The sequence below is a fragment of the Panthera pardus genome, unplaced genomic scaffold, assembly GCF_024362965.1.
Source record: "Panthera pardus isolate Hobbes unplaced genomic scaffold, ASM2436296v1 HiC_scaffold_20, whole genome shotgun sequence".
Lineage (NCBI taxonomy): Eukaryota > Metazoa > Chordata > Mammalia > Carnivora > Felidae > Panthera > Panthera pardus.
Window position 1 is genome coordinate 81,087,066 of NW_026526766.1, and position 25,955 is coordinate 81,113,020.

At 39.2% G+C, this 25,955-nt stretch overlaps 2 protein-coding genes across 3 annotated transcripts; one reads left to right on the top strand and one right to left on the bottom strand.

Annotated features, from left to right (window-relative positions):
- Positions 1-1,313: 1,313 nt before the first annotated feature.
- LOC109269848 (olfactory receptor 1J4-like) lies at positions 1,314-24,546 on the top strand. 2 transcript variants are annotated; one of them, XM_053908260.1, is made up of 2 exons: positions 1,314-1,950; positions 23,607-24,546. In XM_053908260.1, the coding sequence occupies exons 1-2, from the start codon at positions 1,385-1,387 to the stop codon at positions 24,544-24,546; spliced, it is 1,506 nt and encodes a 501-aa protein (XP_053764235.1). In that variant the 5' UTR covers positions 1,314-1,384. The 2 variants fall into 2 exon arrangements, with proteins under 2 accessions (XP_053764235.1, XP_019309468.2); XM_019453923.2 differs by lacking the exon at positions 23,607-24,546 and having other exon boundaries at positions 1,314-3,441.
- LOC109270194 (olfactory receptor 1L8-like) lies at positions 8,685-10,154 on the bottom strand. Its single transcript, XM_019454628.2, has one exon. The coding sequence runs from the start codon at positions 9,936-9,938 to the stop codon at positions 8,994-8,996; it is 945 nt and encodes a 314-aa protein (XP_019310173.2). The 5' UTR covers positions 9,939-10,154; the 3' UTR covers positions 8,685-8,993.
- Positions 24,547-25,955: the final 1,409 nt, after the last annotated feature.

The following is a 25,955-nucleotide window of genomic DNA, read 5'->3' on the forward strand; positions in this document are numbered from 1 at the left end:
TGAAGATTCTACTTGACACAAAACTTTTGGATTTCACCCCCAAAATGCTTGAATTCCAAAGAGAAGTTTTATCCAATGAATGTCACTGGGCAGCCACGTATCAGCAGAAGGTTTAAGTCACTGCTCTCCATCTGGTCCCACTGACTGAGATGAGCTCAGAAATGGCTGAGCTCATCTGTGTTCTTTGAAGAGACTCTTCTATCAGATCCCTATCGTTAGAATGATGTTGTCTCACTGGGTTCCATTGTAGGGCTTCTGTATGTGGCCTCTAAGTCTGATTTAATTCCCAGCAAGGGAGCCTGGCTTTTAGTGTAAAGACTATCAGAATCTCTATGCTTTATATCAGAGTCTATCAACCACTACATGCCATGGAGTATGTGACTTCACACCTGTTTCCACTATAGTAAGATGAAAGAATTAACTGCTGGAATTTCTGCTTTACAGGCACTCAATAAATGTTTACTAATTAATGTAATTAAGTGCATGTGAAAGACCTTTGAAAATTGTAAAGTGTGGTGTAAGTAGGTGACCATACATTCTGGCTTGCCTAGGAAAATCTTGGTGTAGACCTATTGTTCTGGTATAATTATTATATAACTTCTCTCCTCAATCTTTTCTAAAAATTATTTTTAGAGGGAAAGGGAGAGTTCCTGGGCAGAGGGAGAGAGAGAGAAATCTTAAGCAGGCTGCATGCTCAGTGCAGATCCCAACGTAGGGCTTGATCCCATGACCCTGGGATCCTGACCTAAGCCGAAATCAAGAGTTGGATGTTCAACTGACTGAGCCAGCCAGGTGCCCCTCTTTTCACTCTTAAAGCATGCTGGCTTGGATTAGATAATATAGGGTCATCATATGTATGAGTATAAGTAGGTAATCAAGCAGGTGGCTGGGGTAATTTTGAAGCCCTGAAACAATTCCAAACATGGACTAGAATATTCTGCCAAATGAATGAAGGGCAGGAACAACAGAATGCTGAAGAGTAGGATCTCTGATTATGGTGACAAAGAGAAAGTCCCCAGGGTCATTCAGGGAGTAAATTATTGAGGTTGGAGTCCAATTAAAGATTTTTAGCTACAGAACCCTAGCTCCTGATCAGTACTCTATATTGTGCTCAATAATTGTGAGCTCTAAGGAGGAAGAGGATTGCATATTTTATTTTCTGTTTTATTCTCAGTGCCAAGAAAGTATCTGGAACATGGTCAAGTAAGTAAAGAAATTTAGGCTGACCTCCTTTGAAGGAAACCTTGTTTGCTGTTGGAAATCCGATGTACTCTGTGACCACAATGGGGCAGATGGAAGACTCAGACAGCAAAATGTGTGGTGTGTCTGAATTTTGATACAGTTTCCAGGAGAAACAGCATGTGGCTGTAATGTACACATAGTGATGATAAACGCCATATCTCAGTCCCTGACACCTCCTACTCCTTCCATCCCCAGCAGAGATAAGAACAACATGAGGCCTAAGAACCAGAGCAGCATGTCTGAGTTCCTACTCCTGGGGCTCCCCATACGGCCAGAGCAGCAGGGCATGTTCTTCGCCCTGTTCCTGGGCATGTACCTGACCACGGTGCTGGGGAACCTGCTCATCATCCTGCTCATCAGGCTGGACTCTCGCCTCCACACGCCCATGTACTTCTTCCTCAGCCACTTGGCCTTCTCTGATATCTCTTTCTCATCTGTCACCGTCCCAAAGATGCTGATGAACATGCAGACTCAGCACTTATCCATCCCCTATGTGGCATGCATTTCCCAGATGTATTTTTTCATATTTTTTGTCTGTCTTGACAATTTCCTTCTTGCAGTGATGGCATATGACAGGTATGTGGCCATCTGTCAACCACTCCACTACACCACTGTCATGAGGGAGGAGCTGTGTATCTTACTGGTGGCTGGATCCTGGTTCTTCTCGTGTGCCCATGCCCTATTGCATACTCTCCTTCTGTCCCGCCTGTCCTTCTGTGTTGACAATACCATCCCTCATTTCTTTTGTGATCTCACTGCCCTTTTGAAGTTGATCTGTTCAGACACCTCCCTCAATGAGCTAGTTATCTTCACCGAGGGGGGAGTGTTTGCCTTCCTGCCATTGTGTGCTATTTTGGGCTCTTATATTCGCATTGGGGCCACCATCCTAGGGGTTCCCTCCATCAAGAGGATCTGCAAAGGCTTGTCCACCTGTGGCTCCCACCTCCTTGTGGTGTTTTTGTACTATGGGACTCTTGCAATGATTTACTTCATTCCTTCATCAAACAATTCCAAAGTCAAAGATATAATTGCTTCAGTTATATACACAGTGGTGACACCCATGTTAAACCCCTTTATCTATAGCCTGAGGAACAGGGACATGAAACTGGCTCTGGGGATACTTTATAGGAGGAAAATTATTTTTTCTAAGTAACAGTTACTCACTCATATTCTTAATTTTCCTAGTGATGTTTCTAGAGACACCTCCTTCAAAAATTGTGTAGGTGACTGTTGTAGATAGCAAAAATGGCCAAATTACTTCACTGCCCCTCTTATAAATGTGGTTTGTTTCCTTACCCACTGAATCGGGACAGGACTTCTGACTGACTTTGACTAATAGATTCAGTGAAAGTGGTGTGAGATTTCCAAGCCTATGTAGACTCTGTTCCTTCTCCTCTTGGAACCTTGAGACCACCATGTGAAATAGTCCAAGCTAGGGTGTGTGAAGATGGGGGCCATGTGAGGGAGAACCAAGATGCTCCAGCTAACAATCAACCAACTCCCTGGTGACCTGGTAGGTGACAGCAGAAGCATGAGTAAGCCCTTGTTGTGGTCAGTTGAACCAAACCCAGATGAGAAGCCCTATCCAGCTAGCACATTCCCTGCTCAAATTGCAAGTGCATGGAATTTTCATATAAACAAGTGGCTGTTGTTAAGCCACTAAATTTGGGGATGGTTTGTTATGCAGCAAAAGCTAACTGATACATTGACTGCCTTTGTTTCCTTGTTTTCCTTGATTTCAATGGTCTCTCCCCCCTTTTTGGATCCCTACTTGGATTGTATTCCCTGCCTATTTTTCAGGTTATGATCTCCATAACCTATTGCCTTAGCTTTAGGTATCTTTTCTTGTCCTCATTATTCTCCCATAAGCGTTGGTACATGGCATTATCAGCAACTCTCATTTTTGTCAAGTCAACATTTTAAGGTATGGCCTTATCTATCTGAAGAGATATAAATGAATTGCTGTGATATCAAAACACATGAACTTCTTTTTCTGAAAGAAGGTTACACATTCTGTTTCTTCTTGAAGAAGAGAAACAATCTTAGACTAAGATTTGCGGTCTAAATTATGTTGCATTTTGTATAAGTTATACCTTCTGACCCCTTAACTTACTGATGCCAAGTTAAAGAGATAAGAATTCTCAAATGTGAGGGGCGCCTAGGTGGCTCAGTCAGTTAAGTGTCTGACTCTTGATTTCAGCTCAGGTTACAATCTCATGGTTCGTGAGTTTGAGTGCCACATTGGGCTCTTTGCTGACAGTGTGGAGCCTCCTTGGGATTCTCTCTCTCTCTCCCTTGCTCCCTACCCCTCCCTGCACTCTCTTTCTCAAAAAATTAATAAACTGTTGGGGCGCCTGGGTGGCTCAGTCGGTTAAGCGTCCAACTTCAGCTCAGGTCACGATCTTGCGGTCCGTGAGTTCGAGCCCCGCATCAGGCTCTGGGCTGATGGCTCAGAGCCTGGAGCCTGCTTCCGATTCTTTGTCTCCCTCTCTCTCTGCCCCTCCCCCATTCATGCTCTGTCTCGCTCTGTCTCAAAAATAAATAAACGTTAAAAAAATTTTTTTTTAATTAAAAAAAATTAATAAACTATAAAAAGTTTTTAAAAGAGGACTTCTTAAAATGATATGCTACTTGTTTATAAAACAAAACTAATATCTGGGCCATTATAGCTGAGTTAGTATTAAGGTTTGTGAAATATGTTTTTGATAAACAAAAAGGCATAAAAATAGTTAATATGACACTGAATAATGAATAGAATTATTGAATCACTATATTGAACACCTGAAACTAAGATAACATTGTATGTTAACTATACTGTAATTAAAATTAAAAATGGTAAATAAATGCTATTGTTTGTATAAAAAATGACTAATATGAAATTTAATGATAATTCATAGTGTGTATAAATTTATGTAAATGAGATAACAATAAACAATTTAGTGTTTTTGTCCTTTTGTCTATCATGTCTATAGTTATAAAAAGTAAGTATTGCTCTAAGTGTTTAAGGTAAAGAAGTTGAGACTGCATTTGTAATATATTTGCTAGTTACATATTGTGTCTAAAAGTAAAACATTTGCAAATATTTTGGCTTTATTATCCTTAAGTTAGTTTTTGCCTGTGCTAAAAACTCAGCAGAGAGGCACAGTGCATTAAATCTCATTCCCAAATTCCCTAAACCAATGTAGGATGTATTTTTTTTTAACTGGAAGTTTCTTTGTGGGGACAGCTTATTTACTTATGCCTTCTTAATTCTAGGTTATAAAAATGGGTTATCTTTTGCTCCACAAACAGCATGACCTGATTTCTAGAAAAGAAAACTCTAAATGTATATAAAAATAATTGATTTTTTGACAGGTATTTAGGACGTGTTTCCTGGGCTTATGGAAATTTCTAGAAGAGAACAAATCAGACAGAAATACTTTCCTTTTGTAGAGCTTATATTCTAGTAGAGGATGACAATGAAAATAAACATAATATGTGAGTAAATTTCATGGTTTTAAGTGCTACAACATGCAACACTGTGAAGAAATCAGGAATCCAGGGCCCAGGCTGCTATTTTAAATAGTGTGATGAGGATTGGTCTCACCAAGAAGGTGCTATTTGAGCAAAGAATTGAAGGCATCAGAGAACGGAGCTACAGGGATATTTGCAGGAAAATCATGTCAGGGAGCAGGTACAGCAGCTGCAATGCTCTGAAATGTGACAATGTCAGCTATGTTCCAGGAACAAAAAGGAGACTGGTCACTGAAGAGGAGTGAGCATGTAGAAGAGCAGAAGGAAGGTGGTCCAGTTTCATTCTTCTGCATGTTGCTGTCCAGTTCTCCCAGCACCATTTGCTGAAGAGACTGTCTTTTTTCCATTGGATATTCTTTCCTGCTTTGTTGAAGATTGGTTGGTCATATATTTGTGGGTCCAATTCTGGGTTCTCTATTCTATTCCATTGATCTATGTGTCTGGTTTTGTGCCAATACTATACTGTCTTCATGATTACAGCTTTGTAATACAGCTTAAAGTCTGGGATTGCGATGCCTCCAGCTTTGGTTTTCTTTTTCAACATTACTTTGGCTATTCAGGGTCTTTTCTGGTTCCATACAAATTTTAGGATTGTTTGTTCTAGCTCTATGAAGAATGCTGGTGTTATTTTGATAAGGATTGCATTGCATGTGTAGATTGCTTTGGGCATTATCAACATTTTAACAATATTTTTTCTCCTAATCCATAAGCATGGAATGTTTTTTTAAAAATTTTTTAATCTTTCTTATTTTTGAGAGATAGAGCATGAGCAGGGGAGGGGCAGAGAGAGAGAGAGGGAGACACAGAATCTGAAGCAGGCTCCAGGCTCTGGGCTGTCAACATAGAGCCCGATGCAGGGGTCAAACTCACAGACCACAAAATCATGACCTGAGCTGAAGTTGGATGCTCAGTTGGACGTTCAGTTAACCAACTGAACCACCGAGGCTCCCCAGAGCATGGAATGTTTTTCCATTTCTTTGTGTCTTCCTCAATTTCCTTCATAAGTATTCTATAGTTTTCAGCATACAGATCTTTTACCTCTTTGGTTAGGTTTAGTCCTAGGTATCTTATGCACAAAAATAAACTCAAAATGGAGGGAAGATCTAAATGTCAGAAGGAAAACTATCAAAATCCTACAGGAGAAAACAGATAGTAACCTTTTTGACTTAGGCTGCAGCAACTTCTTACTTGACATATCTGTGGAGGCAAGGGAAATAAAAGTAAATATGAACTATTGGGACCTCATCAAGATAAAAAGCTTTTGCACAAAGAAGGAAACAATCAATAAAACTAAGAGGCAACAAATGGAATGGGAGAAGATATTTTCATATGATACATTGAATAAAGGGCTAATATTCAAGATCTATAAGGAACTTACCAAACTCAACACCCCAAAAAACAAATAATCCAGTGAAGAAATGGGCAGAAAACATGAATAGACAATTTTCCAAAGAAGACATCCAGATGGCTAACAGACACATGAAAAGATGTCACCATCACTATCATCAGGGAAATACAAATCAAAACCACAATGAGATAGCACCTCACACCAGTCAGAGTGGCTAAAATTAACAACTCAGGAACAACAGATGTTGGCAAGGATGAGGAGAAAGGGGAACCATTTTGCACTGCTGGTGGAAATGCGAACTGGTGTAGCCACTCTGGAAAACAGTATGGAAGTTCCTCAAAAAATTAAAAATAGAGCTAACCTACAACCCAGCAATTGCACTACTAGGTATTTATTGAAAGGATACAAAAATGCTGATTTGAAGGGGGGGTACATGCACCCCAATGTTTACAGCAGCACTACCAATAATAGCCAAAGTATGGAAAGAGCCCAAATGTCCATTGCCTGATAAATGGATAAAGAAGATGTGGTGTGTGTGTGTATATGTGTGTGTGTGTGTGTATAATGGAATATTATATATATATTATATTATATATGCACATTTATATTCCATATATATAATATAATATGTATTCTATATATAATGGAATGTGTATATATATATATAATGGAATATTATTCAGCAATGAAAAAGAATGAAATCTTGTCATTTGCAACAATGTGGATGGAACTAGAATACATTATGCTAAATGAAATAAGTCAGTCAAAGAACAATAAATATATGATTTCACTCATGTGAAATTTAAGAAACAAAACAAATGAACATAGGGAAAGGGAGGGAAAAATAAGATGAAAATAGAGGGGGAGGTAAAACATAAGAAACTCTTAAATACAGAGAACACACTGAGAGTTGCTGGGGGGGTGTTGGGTGGGGTTGATGGGCTAAATGGTGGATGGGCATTAAAGGGGGCACTTGCTGGGATGAGCACTGGGTGTTATATATGTGATGAATCACTAAATTCTACTCCTGAAATCTATTACACTATATGTTAACTAACTTGGATTTAAATAAAAGAAAAAAGAAAAAAAAGAAATATTCACTCATCTGAAGGTCACAAATACATACATACATTTATGTATATATGTACATATGTGTGTGTGTGTGTGTGTGTGTGTGTGTGTGTGTGTGTGTGTTTGTATTCTGTTTTCTTTGGTAAATTTTAGTTTTATCCCTCTCATTTAGGTCTATGAGCCTATTGTGTATGGTGTGAGTAAGGGGTCAAGGCTAATTATTTCCTATGGCATATCTAGTTGTTCCAGCATAATTTATCAAATGGCTGCTTCTTTCTCCATTAAATTGCATTTGCACTTAGGCAAAAATCAATTGATTATATAAATAAGGATTTATTTTGGGTTCTCTATTTGTTACGGTGTTTTATTATTTATTTATTTGGTAATCTAATATATTAATAGGTTTATATGAGCTATATATATTAATTTAAAGAAATTCAGATGTTACAACCATGTATTAATTGGAAATTCTCTCCCTCTCTCCCCCACTGACCTTTCATTCTTACTCTAGTGACTATACATACACAGATTTATACAATTAAAAAAAATGAATTCATACTTTTTTACTTGTGCAACATCTTGATTTTCCTACCTAATGGCTTTTCAAAGAAGTAATAGACATCCATTTTATTCTTTCAACCTGCTGCATATTCTTACATTCTATGTGATTAACCATAATTAATTTCTCTATTCTTTATTGGTAGGATTTTAGGTTGTTCTGAATTTTTATCTGTTATAATCTGGGAATGACTGAAAAAATCTCAATATCCAATATATATTTATGACAATATTTCCATAGATTAGACTCCTCAGAGTGGGAATTTCTAGAATGAAGCATTCAATCACATATTTTTAAGCATATACCTTTGAAGATAAATGGGAATAAGAAATGTCCCAATCTCCCCACTGTGGAATGGATAACTTTCAAGTAATTGCTCTTGGTTCTTGTTCTTTCTGGCCATTCCCATTTTTTAAATTGTATGGTAAAAAAAAAAAAAAAAAAAAAAACCAGGAAACTAAACAGAACAAAAGCACAACAATTTAATAAGGATATAAATTTAAGAGAGGAGTAAAAGTGGGGCACCTGGGTATTCAGTCGGTTGAGTGTCCGACTTCAGCTCACGTCATGATCTCATGGTTCATGAGTTCAAGCCCCACTTCAGGCTCTGTGCTGACAGCTCAGGGCCTGGAGGCTGCTTCAGATTCTGTGTCTCCCTCTCTCTCCACTCCTCCCCTGCTCACACTCTGTCTCTCTCTTGAAAATAAATAAAGATTAAAAAAAATTTAAGAGAGGAGTAAGGGTAAAAAATTTTAAGGAAGAAAACGTTTTTTGACCGAGAAAAATGGGGAATTATAAAAATCCTCACAATGAGAAAAGTTGCTAAAATGTAATTCTCCTCCTTCCCTTCCTTCTCTGCCTCCATTCTTTTCCACATGAAATATCTGCAAAGACATTCAAAAGCTACAAATTCAGTAATCATTTCCAGCAATAGGCTTCCATGTGAAGGGTTTTGGAGGGCAAGTCTCAATAAAAGGAGAGCAATTTGTTCAGGAAATATTTGTGGGAAGAGAATTAGTTTCAAGCAGTATTTGGAGGATGAGCTGATGAGTCTTCATGGGGAAATGGAGGAATGGTGAGGAAGAGTATCATGATTTTAGCAGAGAAGGGGACAATTGGTGGGCTGTCGTCAATGCATGTGAGCATCCACAACAGCCTTGTCTCACATGGGTTAAAAAAGCTCATCTCCAACAGTTCAGTTGTTCACCAAGATCAAGCAGATATTAGATTCAAGTGAAGCAGATTCCACTTGTGGGTTTGTCAAGAGGGTGCTGCCTGGGACTTCCTCCTGCCCATCAGCTTCCTCAGGCCCTGTTTCAGGTCTTTGTTTCTCAGGCTATAGATAAAAGGGTTCAGCATGGAGGTAAGAACTGTGTAGACAATTGTTGCTATGTGGTCCCTGGCAGTGTAGGTGGACAGGGGCTGTAAATAGACGTAGAAGATGCTTCCATAAAAGAGGGTTACCACAGTGAGGTGAGAGCCACAGGTGGAGAAGGCTTTGCGTTTCCCAGCAGCTGAGGGGATCTTGAGAACTGTGATGAGGATTCGTATGTAAGAGAAGGTGATGCACACAAAGGGGGTCACCAAAACAACTGAACATTCTGACATTATCACAATTTCATTGAGAAATGTGGAGGAGCAGGACAGTTTCATCAGGGGACTGAGGTCACAGAGGAAGTGATGGATAACATTGTTGTCACAGAAGGTGAGACGATTCAGTAGCAGTGTGTGTAGGAGTGAGTGGAGGTGAGGAAGTGAGCAGGAAAAGGCCACCAGCAGGACACAGCGGTGGTGGTTCATGGTGGTGACATAGTGGAAGGGGTCACAGATGGCCACATAGCGGTCAAAGGCCATGACCGCCAGGAGGAAGCTGTCAGTGTTGCCCAGAGCATAAATAAAATACATCTGTGTCAGACACCCAGCATAGGAGATGGTCTTCTCTGACAGGAAGCTCAGTAGCATCCTGGGGACAATGGTTGTTGTAAAGCAAATGTCAGTGAAGGACAGGAAACTCAGGAAGAAATACATGGGGGTCTGGAGTTGGGGGTCAGAGTGGATGGCAAGGATGATGAGCAGGTTCCCTGTTATGGTGACCAGGTACATGGTGAGGAAGAGGATAAAGAGTGGCTTCTGGTCCTCAGGCCAGGAGGAGAGTCCCAGGAGGATAAACTCAGAAACACTTCTGGTTTGGTTGACTCTTTCCATTGATTTGGGTCTACTTATATACAAGATGACTTATTATTTACCATACTGCAAGTCCAGAATCCAAATCCTCAGAACCCAGCAAGTCTTGTTTTTTCTGTTTTGTTGCAATTAGTTGTTCTGTAGAGACAGCTTGTAAGTGTCATGGTCCTTGATGTATTTCTCCCTTCTCAAATCCATGGGCATCACAAGGGCCTTATACTGAAGGCTGGAGGGACAGAAGAATTTACCTTTAGAAACCATCAGAGATGGACCTTGTTGATTGCAGTTCATTAGTTCTTATTCTGTGCAAAGCCTGTTCTCTTGTTGGGGATGTAGTGATAAAAACAGGCAAATTCTTGCCATTGTGTAGCTCGTGTTTAGTTGGGGAGACAGATCATCAACAAACAACATAAAGCAGTATATAAGGGATGAAGATGAATGGCGAATGGAGTGGAGGTATTTTTGGTACGGGAGGTCACAGGACACTCATTTCCTATCAAAGGAAACCCAGTGGTGGCATTGTAATGTTCATATTTGCGTTGATTTGGAAAAAAATAAGGGTTTGCCAAAATAACCAACAGGGCAAATCCAATGGGAATGTTGAACCTGTTTCAACAAAGTGGGCTTTTCCTCCTCTGGACATAGGATGAAGAGTTCATCCTCCTTAGTTCATGGTATGCTATCATCACCAGTGTAAGTCTCCCCTTTTTTTATAAATTGTTTTCCTTTCTTTAACTGTATGTTCTGAATCATATTTGTACAGGATGAGAATCCATTTGTACAGGATTATTGAATCGTTGGGTATTCAACAATTTTTTGTCGAATCTTTTTAATTCACCTTTCCTATGTGTATGCAAAACTATCTATGAGAAATATGTTAATTTTCATATATTAACTGTTGAGATACCTATCTATCTATCTATCGATCGATCGATCTATCTATGCTTTTTCTCCAGTCATATCGAGTTATGGACAATATCACTTTGTGATGGACAAAAAAGTTGTCTCCACTTATTGCTACTACAAACATGTCTGCAATGGGAGATCTTGTATAAACAAAGTGTTTTCAACCAATTTTTTAGAGTCTTATATTTACCCATACCTTCTTAATGGACATATCACATAGGGATTTTTAAAAATTTTGAGATATTGGTTACTTATATGTTCCTTGTTACCATAAAAATCTCTATAGTCACCATACTTATATATCACCAAAATTTTTAAAATAATTTCTTTTTCTTAAGTTTTATTTAAGTAATCTCTATACCTCACGTGGGCCTCAAACTCATAACCCTGAGATCAAGAGTCACATGCTCTTCCAACCGAGCTAGCCAGGCACCCCTAAAATAATTTCCTTGGAAACAGTATATTCTTTCACACTTTTTGAATAATCACATGCATTGGAATTTTCATGCATTAAAAATTTTATTATATATTAACATATGAATTCATTTAACAATTAAATGTTGTATTTACATTAACAACTAAATGATGTCCTGTACATTAGGGTAATTATAGGTAATAGCACTGCACTGCATATTCAAAACTCGCTAAGACAGTAAGTCTTAAATGTGCTTACAACTTTATCATAAATAACTAAACATCTTTACACCTCAGATTCACCATGTATGATATTGGACACAAATACATGCATGCTCATGAGGATTTAGTGAGAAATGCATCTACACTCAGGAGAGAGACAAGCATATTGTGAACACTCAGCAGAAACTCTTGATCATCATCAATCCCATTGTTGCTTTCCCTTATCTGCTATGACTGGTTGTCCTCAAAATCAATTAACTCACATGCTTGAAGTATCATATCCCTCACTGCCAAGTTGTCAGACTAACCTCATGATTTTGTAAGATCTTATGGAAGGATGATTTGTTTAGGCATTGAATGATCTGAGTGAACCAGTAGTTAAAGTTAAAAACAATAACCAATATTATTGAAAATGTACTACATGTCAAGCTTGTGCTAAGAACCTCACAAATTCCCACGATGAGGGATCACAACGTATGTGTTGTTATCAGAAGCCTGAGGCTTAGAGTGAAGTGGTTTGCTCAAGGTCACTAAGTAAGTGAGTAGCAATCAGGATTTGAACTCCAAGAGGAATCACTCTGAAGCTCATGCTCTTAACCTCAGGCTACACCTCCTCGTGTTTTGGTGTATATACTGTCTGTCACAATCACGCACAGGTACTGTTTTCCTCACTGTGTCATTTCCTAAATGACCTCCCTTTCTTTCCCTCTTAACTAACAATCTTTCTTTTCCCATGTTCAGAATCTATCCCTGTAGTGGCTAAAGAGGTGACCGATCTTGCTGTGTTACACAAATGGTGGATTTGAAATTTTGAACATCTATGATTAAATGGCCAAAATCAGGTGGAAAAAATTGGCCATGCATGTCTGGGGCATGTCTGGCATGGAGAGTTGTGGTTGGTGCTGGACAGTGTCCTCGAGTTAAGACAAAAGATGGGGGCTTGATTTGTCCTTGGTCACCTGCTCACAAGCTGACTCCGGATGTTTTATGAATAGCAAATGAGACACCATGTCTGCAAGACAGTTTGTCAAACATAGGCCAATATTAAAAAACGAGCCATTTGTGAAAAGGCTGCTTGTGGAAATAAGAAATTAGTGGACATTTGGTTTAATTAATGATGTTGGGTGATCCAGGTCATAGATGTGAGGATCACCTACTATGATAACTAGAAAGAAGAAAGGTTTTGAACCTGAGAATCAAGAAGAACAGTTCTCAAAACACAGAATGAATGGCTGAGGCTGGGAATATAATAGTTTTGTTTTGTTTTGTTTTCTTCTTCACTTTTCCCTCCCTGCCTCCCTCCATCCCTCCTTCCTCCCTTCTTCTTCCTTCCCTGCCTCTTCCTTCCTTCCTTCCTTCCTTCCTTCCTTCCTTCCTTCCTTCCTTCCTTCCTTCCCTCCCTCCCCCTTCCTTCCTTCCTTCCTTCCTTCCTTCCTTCCTTCCTTCCTTCCTTCCTTCCTTCCTTCCTGTGTTTTACTTCTAGCAAAGCACACAGTGTAGATGGTCTAGAGGTCAAATTGGATGGACTGAAAACCAAAAGCCAGGTGGAGGTTTTAGTCGGACACTATGACTGCTTAATCCACAAAATATTTGAAATTCTCAGGGAGGAAAGAGTAAGTGCCAGAGGTTGGAGGGAAGCTGGCCAAGAGGGTGTCCAGCTTACCGAAGCTCACCTCCAGATCCAGATGCTGTTCTTGCCTTCCACTTTCTCCAGAAACTGGTCTGCACCACATCTGCTACTCAGCTGCAAGTCTGCTTCTCAGCCAAGCACAGCCCCCTCATGTTTCTCCCATGACACTCTGGGCTGATTAACAAGGAGAGGAACAGGAAAGGCAGGGGAACTGATGTGCTACTTGGAAGGGATAGCACGTTTCCCCTCACTGGCCTCCAATCCCTCAAGTCTGGCCCCCAGCATGCTGCTGCTCTCCTAGCTCCCCATCTCAGAAGGCAGAGACGTCTTGACTCAAGGGGCAAGGACTGTCTTGATGGTGGAAGCCAGACTATCTCCTGAGTCTGAGCTCTGCTCTGGTGGCCTCGGGGGCCCTTGTTAGGCTGAAGGAGTTGTGGTGTGATGACCTCTCAAGGGAGCTGATCCTGTGCTTGCTGTAAGCAGAGGAAGCAGACTGGAAATAACACCCAGCATTGCTGACTCGAGGGGATAGGGGAGCCCGGAGGCTTTCTGTTTTGATGTGGGGCTCATTCCAGAGCCACTTAATCTCACTGCAACATCTCAAGGGTGTGCCTTAGTCTCCCCAACTCTGGGTTATCAGAAATGGACAAATATTTATGTGGGTGTATATTTTTATGTTTGGGGATGCAGGTGTGGACCGCGGTATATTCTAGAGTAGGGAGGTGGGAGTTTCTAGGGGATTCAGTGGGGGTAGATCAGTGGTGTGTATGTGTGCTCCAGTATCTTGGCAGGCATGTGGATCTGATTTCTTTTTCCTGTGTGGGATTAGGTTAATGTCGGTTTATGTGTGTTTAACGCACAGGGTATGCAATGGTTGTTGTCATATTTAGCAAAGGGACTTTGGGAAAATAGTGTATGTGTTGTTTTTTTTTTTTTAATTTTTTTTTAACGTTTATTTATTTTTGAGACAGAGAGAGACAGAGCATGAACGGGGGAGGGGCAGAGAGAGAAGGAGACACAGAATCAGAAGCAGGCTCCAGGCTCTGAGCCATCAGCCCAGAGCCTGATGCGGGGCTCGAACTCGCGGACCGCGAGATCGTGACCTGAGCTGAAGTTGGACGCTTAACCAACTGAGCCACCCAGGCGCCCCAATAGTGTATGTGTTTTTAGAGTTTAGACTCAGGGAAGTTTTTGAGGATTAGTGTTGAGGAAAGAAGATATCTAATAGAATGTTGGCCTTGCCACTAAGCTAGTTGCTTGTAAGCCTGAGTTTCTTCATCTGAAAAGTGAGGATAACAACTATTATTGGCACTGAAATCAGACAGAAAATTTCCTCGTGGGTTTTATATAGAGAATATTGTGTATCATGGTGAACATAATCCATAACAAAGTGTAAGGAATGAAACACATTCTGCTGCAGCCTTCAGCATAAACTACTGTCTCACACGATATATGTGTGTCTTTTTCTTTAGCCTTTAGTTTAATATTTAAATTTTAATCGACATATTAAGAGTAAATAATACATAGACAAAAAACCTTGGGTTAGAGTCCTGCCTATTCATGTGGCTTTCTTTCTATTCATTCACTTAATTCTTTCTTTCCTTCTTTCCTCCTTCACTTCCTTCCTTCTTTCCTTCCTTCCTTCCTTTTTTCTAGCTTTATTGAGATATAATTGACACAGAACATAACTTTAAAGTGTAAAACACAGGATAAACTGAGAGCTTTCCCCCTAGGGCCAGGAACAAGACAGGGATGTCCACTCTCACCACTGTTATTCAACATAGTATTGGAAGTCTTAGCCTCTGCAATCAGACAACACAAAGAAATAAAAGGCATCCAAATCAGCCAGGAAGAGGTCAAACTTTCACTCTTCGCAGATGACATGATACTCTATATGGAAAGCCCAAAAGATTCCACCAGAAAACTGCTAGAACTGATTTATAAATTCAGCAAAGCTGCAGGATATAAAATCAATGCACAGAAATCAGTTGCACACCTACACACCAACAATGAAGTGACAGAAAGAGAAATCAAGGAATCAATCCCATTTACAGTTGCACAAAAAACCATAAAATACCTAGGAATAAATCTAATCACAGAGGTGAAAAATCTATACACTGAAAACTACAGAAATCTTATGAAAGAAATTGAAGAAAACACAAAAAAAATGGAAAAAGATTCCATACTCCTGGATAGGAAGAACAAATATTGTTAAAATGTCGATACTACCCAAAGCAATCTACATATTCAATGCAATCCCTATCAAAGTAACACCAGCATTCTTCACAGAGCTAGAACAAATAATCCTAAAATCTGTATGGAACCAGAACAGACCCCGAATAGCCAAAGCGATCTTGAAAAAGAAAACCAAAGCTGGAGGTATCACAATCCCACAGTTCAAGCTATACTAGAAGGCTGTAATCATCAAGACAGTATGGTACTGGCACAAGAACAGACACTCAGATCAATGGAACAGAATAGAGAACCCAGAAATGGACCCAAAAACGTATGGCCAACTAATCTTTGATAAAGCAGGAAAGAATATCCAATGCAATAAAGACAGTCTCTTCAGCAAGTGGTGCTGGGAAAACTGGACAACAACATGCAGAAAAATGAACCTGGACTACTTTCTTACACCATACACAAAAATAAACTCAAAATGGATGAAAGACCTCAATGTAAGACAGGAAGCCATCAAAATCCTCAAGGAGAAAGCAGGCAAAAACCTCTTTGATATTGCCCACAGCAACTTCTTACTCAACACGTTTCTGGAGGCAAGGGAAACAAAAGCAAAAATGAACTATTGGGACCTCATCAAAATAAAAAGCTTCTGCACAGCGAAGGAAACAACCAGCAAAACTGAAAGGCAACTGACAGAATGGGAGAAGATATTTGCAAATGACATATCAGATAAAGGGCTAGTATCCAAAATCTATAAAGAACTTATCAAACTCAACACCCAAAAAACTAATAATCCAGTGAAGAAATGGGCAAAAGACATGAATAGACACTTCTCCAAGGAAGACATCCAGATGGCCAACCGACGCATGAAAAAATGTTCAACATCACTCATCATCAAGAAAATACAAATCAAAACCACACTGAGATACCACCTCACACCTATCAGAATGGCTAACGTGAACAACTCAGGCAACAACAGATATTGGCGAGGATGCGGAGAAAAGGATCTCTTTTGCATGTTGGTGGGAATGCAAGCTGGTGCAGCCACTCTGGAAAACAGTATCAAGGTTCCTCAAAAAATTAAAAATAGAGCTACCCTATGACCTGGAAATTGCACTACTAGGTATTTATCCAAGAGATACAGGTATGCTGTTTTGAAGGGATATATGCACCCCAATGTTTATAGCAGCACTATCGACAATAACCAAAGTATGGAAAGAGCCCAAATATCCATCCATGGATGAATGGATAAAGATGATGTGGTATATATATTCAATGCAGTATTACTCGGCAATCAAAAAGAATGAAATCTTGTCTTTTTCAATTATGTGGATGGAACTAGAGGGTATTATGCTAAGTGAAATTAGTCAGCCAGAGAAAGACAAATATCATATGACTTCACTCATATGAGGACTTTAAGACACAGAACAGATGAACTCAAGAGAAGGGAGGCAAAAATAATATAAAAACAGGGAGGGGGACAAAACATAAGAGACTCTTAAATATGGAGAACAAACAGAGGGTTACTAGAGGGGTTGTGGGAGGGGGAATGGGCTAAATGGGTAAGGGGCATTAAGGAATCTACTCCTGAAATCATTGTTGCACTATATGCTAACTAATTTGGATGTAAATTTAAAAAATAAAATTAAAAAAATAAGTGTAAAACACAATAATTTTATTATATATATATATATACATATATATATATATGTATATATATATATATAAACAAAATTACCACAATCATACTAGTTGATGCAACCATCACCTCACATTGTTACAACATTTTTAGTGTGGTGAGCACTTTTATAATCTACTCCCTTAGTAATTTTCATACAGTCTTGCTAACTATCATCACCATGCTGTAAATTACATCCCCAGAACTTATTCATCTTACAGCTGGAAGTTTGTACCCTTAGTCCTCGTCCATTTCTCTCACCCCCTATCCCTCACTCATGGCAACCAACCATCTATTCTCAGTTTTTTAGAGTTCTATATTCTTAGATACCACATATAAGTGAGACCACACAGTATTTATTTTTATTGTGGTCAGACTTAACTCACTTAGCATAATGTCCTTGAGGTTCATCCATATTGTAAATGACAAAATTTCCTTCCTTTTTGTGGATGAATATTATTCCATTATATATATCAATATTCATTATCCATTGGTAAATATTTAAGTTGTTTCCATGTCTTGACTATTTAAATAAAGCTGCAGTGAACATAAACATTCAGATATCTCTTCAAGATAGTGATTTCAGTTCCTTTGGATATATATACCCAGATGTGGGATTGCCGGATCATATGGTTGTTCTATTTTTCATTTTTTAAGGAACTTCCAGACTGTTTTCCATAGTGGCTTCACCAGTATACCTTCCCACCAACAGTGCCATGGGTCACTTTTGTTCACATCCTCAACAGCACTTATTGTCTCTTATCTTTTTTAAAAATGTTTATTTATTTTTGAGAGAGAGGCAGTGCACAAGCAGGGGAGGGGCAGAAAGAGAGGGAGACACGGAATCTGAAGCAGGCTCCAGGCTCTGAGCTGTCCGCACAGAGTCCAATGTGGGGCTCAAACCCACAAACTGTGAGATCATGACCTGAATCGAAGTTGGACGCTTAACTGACTGAGCCACCCAGGCAACCCTCTTATCTTTCTGATAATAGCCATTCTACCAGCTGTGAGGTGATATCTCATTGTGTTTTTAAATTTTTTTAACTATTAATTTTTATTTTTTCAAGTTTTTATTTAAATTCCAATTAATTCATGTACAATGTAATATTAGTTTCAGGTATAGAATTTAGTGATTCATCTTAACATAATATCCAGGGCTCATCACAACGAGTGAACTCCATAATCCCCATCATCTGTTTAAACTATTTCTCCCTCCAACTCTCCTCTATCAACCCTCAATTTGTTCTTTACAGTTAGGAGTCTGTTTCCTTGTTTGCCTCTCTTTTGTTCCCCCCTAAGTTCACCTGTTTTTTTCTTAAATTCCACATAGGAGTGAAATCTTATGGTATTTGTCTTTCTCTGACTGACTTATTTCGCTTAGCCTAATACACTCTAGTTCCAGCTAGAGTTGCAATGGCAAGATTTCATTCTTTTTGGTGGCTAATATTTCATTGTATATATACACCAAATCTTCTTTATCCATCCATTAGTCAATGGACTAATGGGCTCTTTCCATAGTTTGGCTATTGTTGATAATGCTGCTATAAACATCAGGTGCATGTACCCCTTTGAATCTGTATTTTTGTATCCTTCGAGTAAATACCTAATATTGCAATTGCTGGGTCATAGGGTAGTTCTATTTTGAAATTTTTGAGGAGCCTTCATGTCGTTCTCCAGAGTGCTGCACCAGTTTGCATTCTCACCAACAATGTAAGAGGGTTCCCCTTTCTCTGCATACTTGCCAACACCTCTTGTTTCCTATGTTGTTAGTTTTAGCCATTCTGACTGATGTGTATCCCAGTCTGACTGGTGATATCTCATTGTAGTTTTGATTTGTATTTCTCTGATGATGAGTGATGTTGAGCTTCTTTTCATGTGTCTATTGGTCATCTGGATGTCTTCTTTGGAAAAAAAATGTCTATTCATGTCTTCTGCCCATTTTTAAAAACTGGATTATTTGTTTTCTGGGTGTTAAGGTTGATAAGTTCTGTATAGATCTTGAATACTAGCCCTTTATCAGACATGCCATTTGCAAAAAGCTTCTCCCATTCTGAGGTTGCCTTTTAGTTTGGTTGATTATTTCCTTCACTGTGCAGAAGATTTTTATTTTTGTTTATTTTTATTTATTTTCATTAATGTTTGTGTATTTATTTATTTATTCAAAAATGGGGACTGTGTATATATTCTATATGGGAAAATATAATTATACTTTATTCATTCATACAAAAAACATTACTAAAACTTTTATTTTTATTACATTTATTTATTTTTGAGAGAGACACAGCACAGTGGGGGAGGGGCAGAGAGAGAGGGAGACACAGAATCTGAAGCAGGCTCCAGGCTCCAAGCTGTCAGCACAGAGCCCAATGCGGGACTCCAACTCAGAGCTGTGAAATCATGACCTGAGCCAACATCAGATGCTTCACTGACTGAGCCATCCAGGGGCCCCAGGAGGAGATAATTTTAAAGCTAACAGGGGCTATGTCCTTTAGGCATTGTGATTTGATTTTTGTTATGAATTATTTGTGTAGTCCTTGGAAGCTTTTCAGCAGAACGGTAACAAGATTCAGATTTAAAAAACATCACTCTGGCTGCTGTATTGAGAATAAACTGAAGGAGAAAGGGGATGTGTGGAAGCAGGGGACCACCTAGGAACTACTGCAACAATGCAGTTAAGAAATGATAGGCTGGGACGATAGCAGACGAAGTAGGGTGATTTTGGTGAATACTGTATTTAGTTGTAAGTTGGAACCAACAAGAGTTGCTGACAAATTGAGAATTGTGAAAGAAAGGTTGGAGTCAAGGATTCCTATATTTTGGTTTGAACAACATGGAGTTATCAGTAACTAAGATGGTAATGAAACAAATGTGTGAGCAGCTGAATGCAATGAGTCTGTAATCTATAACAATAAGATAACCAAAGTTTATTGAGGATTTAAAAAATGCCAGACAATGTTCTAAGTTCATTCTGTGTTTTAACTCATTTAATCTCTTAAGGTGGGAATATGCTGTTACTATAAGATGGAATGAATCAATCAATTAATTCACTCATTTATTCAATATCAATCCTATGGCAATGTCAGTGATTTTAGATATCATTATCTTTTTTGGAAGATAAAAAGATAAAGATAACAAGAGTTGATATCTGTTGTGCATTTATTATGTCCTTTAGCATGAATCATCTCATTTAATTTCAATAATAACTTCTGAGGACAATGTAATTTTTATCCACACTTTACAGCTGATGTAACAGGGCTGAGGGGATGCTATATGTGCTCAGGGCCAACATTTAATGAGTGGCATAGCCCAGACCCAGTTCTTCTGAGTACTGAGCCTAAGGACTCAATTTTCCCCCTCTACACTCTCTTAGAAAAGGCACACCTCTATGACTTGAAGTCTCTCCCAAGGGAGGAGGGGACCTGCAGGATGCGAACTTAAAGCTAGATTTGTGTGCTCATGGTAGCAAGTGCAAATGGTGTGGGAGTTTGCAAAAGCCAGACTTACTCTTCCTGGACCATAATGTGGTGTCAGGAGAGGCTGACCCAGTGCACTGGCAACACTGGTGATGGAAGCTGACTAAGCCATTCCTAATTTCCCCCTGGAACTATGAACAGGCAAAGAGGAGCCCAGAGTATCTTTGAGATATGGGTCAGCCTCTCAGGTGGCTCTAGCAGCTCAGTCCCTGTTGCCCCTGCACAGGCTCCTCCCCAAGGTCTTTTAGGAAGTTGAGGCCATTAGTCTGTTTTGATTCTTTACTTAACCAGGAGCTTAGAGACTTATCATGAGTGTTCTCCAAGGCTTGTAAAATGGTATCTCCTGCCTGTTTCTCTGGAGCTCAAGGACAGACAGAGAGCTCATGAGGTCATGGGCTCACAGAGGCTTTCTTCTTACTTTTTGTTCCTGGTGTTCTCAACAGAAGCTGAGGATGCAGGAAATTGTATTAGAAGGTACCTCAGCTTGCTAAGGAGTGGCACAAGTCAGAGTGAGCTAGGAATTCTAGGCAGGCAAGGTGCGTCTCTGTGTCTAGAGGTCTGCATATGTATTCCATGTGGGTCTGTCTGGTGTTTCCTTGCTTGCACAATGTGGACATATGTATGTTTTCTTCTTGAGTTGTGTGTGTGTGTGTGTGTGTGTGTGTGTGTGTGTGTGTGTGTGTGTGTGATTGACTCTCAGTATTATTTTTTCCCTCTCTTAGACCAAGAACATAGAAGTCTAATAAGAGCTGCCTCATTAAACAAGTGTAGGGCATTTGTGTACGTGATCTGGGGTCTCCTAATCAGTCCCTCTGAACTCAAGTATTTGCCCCACTCTCTTTCTATAACTCCTTCTTCCATCTTTGTACAGACATCATAGTAAATTAAATGAGATTGCATAGTCTGAAGAGAGGCTGATCACCAATCTGGGGGAGAAGTTTCCTGAATTTACTCATGACCAGCAATACATAAGAAGTCTTGACATCTCAGCTCAATGGTGTGTGTATGTGTGACATTGCATTTTGTTTATAAGTTATATATATATATGTGATTCCAAATGTTAGAATGTGTTGTTGTTGTTGTTGTTTTTCATGTACATGTTTTAGGGGCTCTGGTTCTTTCCTGTGAACTCAAATATTTCCTTAACAATCTTTCAATAGTAGCCATATATATATTACTGCATTAAGGAGGCAGGTTCCTATGCATTTCCACTCCTGGGCATGTGTCATATACTAACTCAGTGTCTGCAGTATGGCAGACTGGGCCCCAATCCTCAGTCTGGCCTTCATATATTTTGTGATCTTAGGAAGTGACTTCATCTCTCTGAGGTTAAGATTCTTCACTGGCAAAGGAGAGGCAACTATTCCTACTTCAAAATGCTATTTTGAGGATTAAATGAAGCAATGCACACAAATTGTTCAGTCCCATGCCTGGCACAATTGGTGCTCAGTAAAAAGGAGGTATTTTTATTATTTTTCCCCAAATCCAATGTTTGCCTCGTGGAGGTTCCTGTTTCACCATTGTCTGGAGCAGGACAAGTAAAATTCTGAGAGGACAGGCTTATCTTAAGGCTCCCTCTCATACTCCAAGGTCACAGTCTGACCTCCTTTCCACAGCTAATGGCCCAACTGTCTCCTTCTTGAGGTCCTGCCTGAATCAAAGTTCCTGGTTTGTTCCAGCCCTCTTGTTTTTTTCTGGTTTCTAAGTAAGGACTGACACAGCCTACATCAGTGAGCAGCCAGGACTCTGCATAAGGTTCAAGCACTGTCCTCCTTGGTAGCCATGAACAGATAAAACCAGTGCCACTGAGGAAGCTTGTGGTACTTGAGGATAACTCACTGTCCTGCTCCTACTCTTGAGTGAGAATGTCAGTCTTGATTCCCTCTTCAGGGCTATGTGGTTATCCTAACCTCTAGTCTAACTTCCAAATACATACTGTATCTGGAATCCACCATCAAACAGCCAAGTCATGGTGGGTATCAATTATCACTTTAGCTTCAATTTTCCCATCTATAAAATGAGGACATGAAATTTGCCTTGTGTACTGAACAGTCCCTAAATATATACTTATTGTTTTCAGAGAAGTTAAAGCATGTGAAAGTCCTTTGTAAATTGTATGATGTATAAATGCGAATGGTCAATTTTTCTTGGAGTTAATGACATTTTGGACAAAGGTAGTTGACAAATAGCTTCTTTGGACACTCTAATAACGTTGTAATTTCTATGCAAAGTAGTTGAGTAGGAATTTTGTCAGACATATGTCGTGATTCTATCTGTTGCACTTAATTGTGCGTACCTTTGCAATTTAGATAATGTGCACTTTGTAGTCTCATAGTTAAAATGACTCTAATAATACCCATTTGTTAGGACTATAATGAGGATCTGATTTGAAAGGACACGTAAACCACATGGAATAGTGCCTGGTGCTATTCTTAATTTTGGTTTGGAAACCTGGATTGGACACTTTTGGTAACAGGGAATTTTATATGACTTAAAGCAGGACTCAGCCAATTACACCAAAAGCCTGTGACATAGCCTTAGTAATTCTGTTCCAACTTAGGGAGATTCACCCCCTTTTTAAGAGGAATTGACTGATATTTCTTTTCTGGTACTCATTTCACATTTGAACATGCTTTGACATTAAGATGTCAACTCCTTGAACATAAAGACTTCCCATTTCTTGGCGCCTGGGTGGCTCAGTCAGTTGAGCGACCGACTTCGGCTCAGGTCATGATCTCACGGCTAGTGAGTTCGAGCCCCATGTTGGGCTCTGTGCTGCCAGCTCAGAGCCTGCAGTCTGCTTCTGATTCTATGTCTCCCTCTCTCTCTGACCCTCCCCCACTCATGCTCTGTCTCTCTCTGCCTCAGAAATAAATAAACATTAAAAAAAATAAAAAAAAGACTTCCCATTTCTTGTTCACTGCTATTATCAATATGGGACTAAGCTGTTTTTCACTAAATATTTGTTGAATAAAGAATAAGTGCTGTTTGTTTTTTGGAGAGGAATAAACCTGGTTAATGTGAGGGTCTCATGTATATTGGAGCCAGAATGGGGCACACTCATGTACCAAGAGTTGTGAAAAATAAACAGAAAGGTAGTTTAAAAAATTTGCATAGAAAGAACCTCACTATAATGTTATGACATGTTCATGAACATTCTCCACTTTTCCCCATTGCCAGCAGAGAAAAAACAACATGAGGAGGGAGAACCAGAGCAGCGTGTCCGAGTTCCTCCTCCTGGGGCTCCCCATCCAGCCAGAGCAGCAGGGCATATTCTTCACCCTGTTCCTGGGCATGTACATGACTACAGTGCTGGGGAACCTGCTCATCATCCTGCTCGTCAGGCTGGACTCTCGCTTTCACACGCCTATGTACTTCTTCCTTAGCCACTTGGCCTTCACTGATGTTTCCTTTTCATCTGTCACAGTTCCAAAGATGCTCATGAACATGCAGACTCAGCAACAATCCATTCCCTATGTGGGGTGCATTTCACAGGTGTATTTCTTAATATTTTTTGGTTGTCTTGACAATTTCCTTCTTGCAGTGATGGCATATGACAGGTATGTGGCCATCTGTCAGCCACTCCACTACTCTACTGTCATGAGGCAGGAGTTATGTATCTCATTAGTGGCTGGATCTTGGTTCTTCTGTTACATTCATGCCCTGTTGCACACCCTCCTCTTGGTCCAACTGTCTTTCTGTGATAATACCATCCCTCACTTCTTTTGTGACCTCACTGTGCTCCTGAGGATAAGCTGCTCAGACATTTCTCTCAATGAGCTGATCATCTTTACTGAAGGAGGAATTCTTTTCGTCTTGCCTTTGAGTAGTATCTTGGGCTCATATATTCGTATAGGGACAACTGTCCTAAGGGTCCCCTCCACTAAAGGACTCTTTAAAGCCTTTTCTACCTGTGGCTCCCATCTTTTTGTGGTGTCTGTATACTATGGGACACTTGCAGGTGTTTACTTTTTCTCCTTATCATGGAACTTTAATGACAAAGACATAATTGCTTCAGTCATGTACACAGTAATTACCCCTATGCTGAACCCCTTTATCTATAGCCTGAGGAACAAAGATATAAAACAGGCCCTACAAATATTTGTCAATAGGGCTAGCTTTTAAGTGACAATCACTAAATCCTCTTATTGCAGTTATGCACAGTGAGATACATCGACTAAAACTACTGTGTGATTGGCAACTCTGTGTAACTTAAAAAGAATATATGTTCTTCTGTCATGTATGAGGTGTTGTCAATTGTCAACTAGGTCAAGTTTGTCGCTTGGATTGTTAAGTATTCTTTACCCTTAATTTTTTCCTGCTTGTTCATCATCTCTTATGTGCACAAAATCTTATGCAAAACATGTCGCACAATTATAATTGTGGATTTGTTTCCCCTTTTAGACATGCCCAGTCATTGCTTGTAAATGTTATTTACTATGTTATTGAGGACATGCAGATTTAGCATCATGATCTGCTCCTGTGTACTGACTCTTTTAAAAAGTGGTGTGCTGAGGCTGGCTTGCGTTGGCTTCAAGCTAAATGTGAATGTCTCTTTACGACTCCATATTCAATGACATCATGTTGGTAGACTGAAATCAGCCATAGTGGAAATAATTACACTGTAGAAATTGGCAAATGCTACAAAACAAGGCTCCTCAGAGAGCCATTTTATTCATTTAACATACGACTGTATTTATAAATAGGAGATATTTCTCTTTATCTCTAGCAGCAGCTCTTGCCTTAATATCTCATCTACTTCTTCTGATATTAGTATAGATATGCCAGATTTCTTTTGGTTACTGTTTACATGGTATTTCTTTTCTATAACTTTAAACTGTTCTATGTCCTTATATCTGTGAGGTGTCCCTTGTTAGCACTGTGAAGTTTTGTTTTGTTTTTTATATAGATTCATAATCATTGTATTTATGGAGAATTTGATCTAGTAATATTTAATTATAATATATTTGGATTTATGTTTTTCATATTACTATATGTTTTCTATTTGAGACATCTGTGTCATATTTATTCTTTCTCCCTTTTGATTAATTAAATATGTATTTTGTAAACAAAGAAAAGAGGAGAAAAACCAAAAAACACACTCTTAACTACAGAGAACAAATTGATGGCTACCAGATGGGAGGGGGATGGGGGATGGATGAAATAGGTGAAGAGATTAAGAGCACACTTATCATGATGAGCACTGAGTAATGCATAGAATTGTTGAATCACTATATTGTACACCTGGAACTAATATAACACTGTATGTTGATTATACTGGAATTAAAATTAAAAACAAATATATATTTTGTTATTCTATTTCCCCCTCTATTAACTTATTAACCATACTTATTATTAATATATGTTTTTCCTGTGCTTTATGTAGAGATGACTTCTTGCTTTCTCTTTAAGATTTTTTAATGTAGTATAATATAGATAACATGAAATTTATAATTTTAACTGCTTGAGGTATACAATTCAATGGCATTTAGCACATTCATCCCCACCATCTCATTATAGGACTCCAAAAGGAA

Coding starts and splice junctions, on each gene's coding strand:
- LOC109269848 (XM_053908260.1), top strand. CDS start 1,385: ATGATAAACGCCATATCTCAGTCCCTGACACCTCCTACTCCTTCCATC. Junction 1,951..23,606: donor ACTCTCCTTCTGTCCCGCCT/GTCCTTCTGTGT, acceptor TTGCCAGCAGAG/AAAAAACAACATGAGGAGGG.
- LOC109270194 (XM_019454628.2), bottom strand. CDS start 9,938: ATGGAAAGAGTCAACCAAACCAGAAGTGTTTCTGAGTTTATCCTCCTG.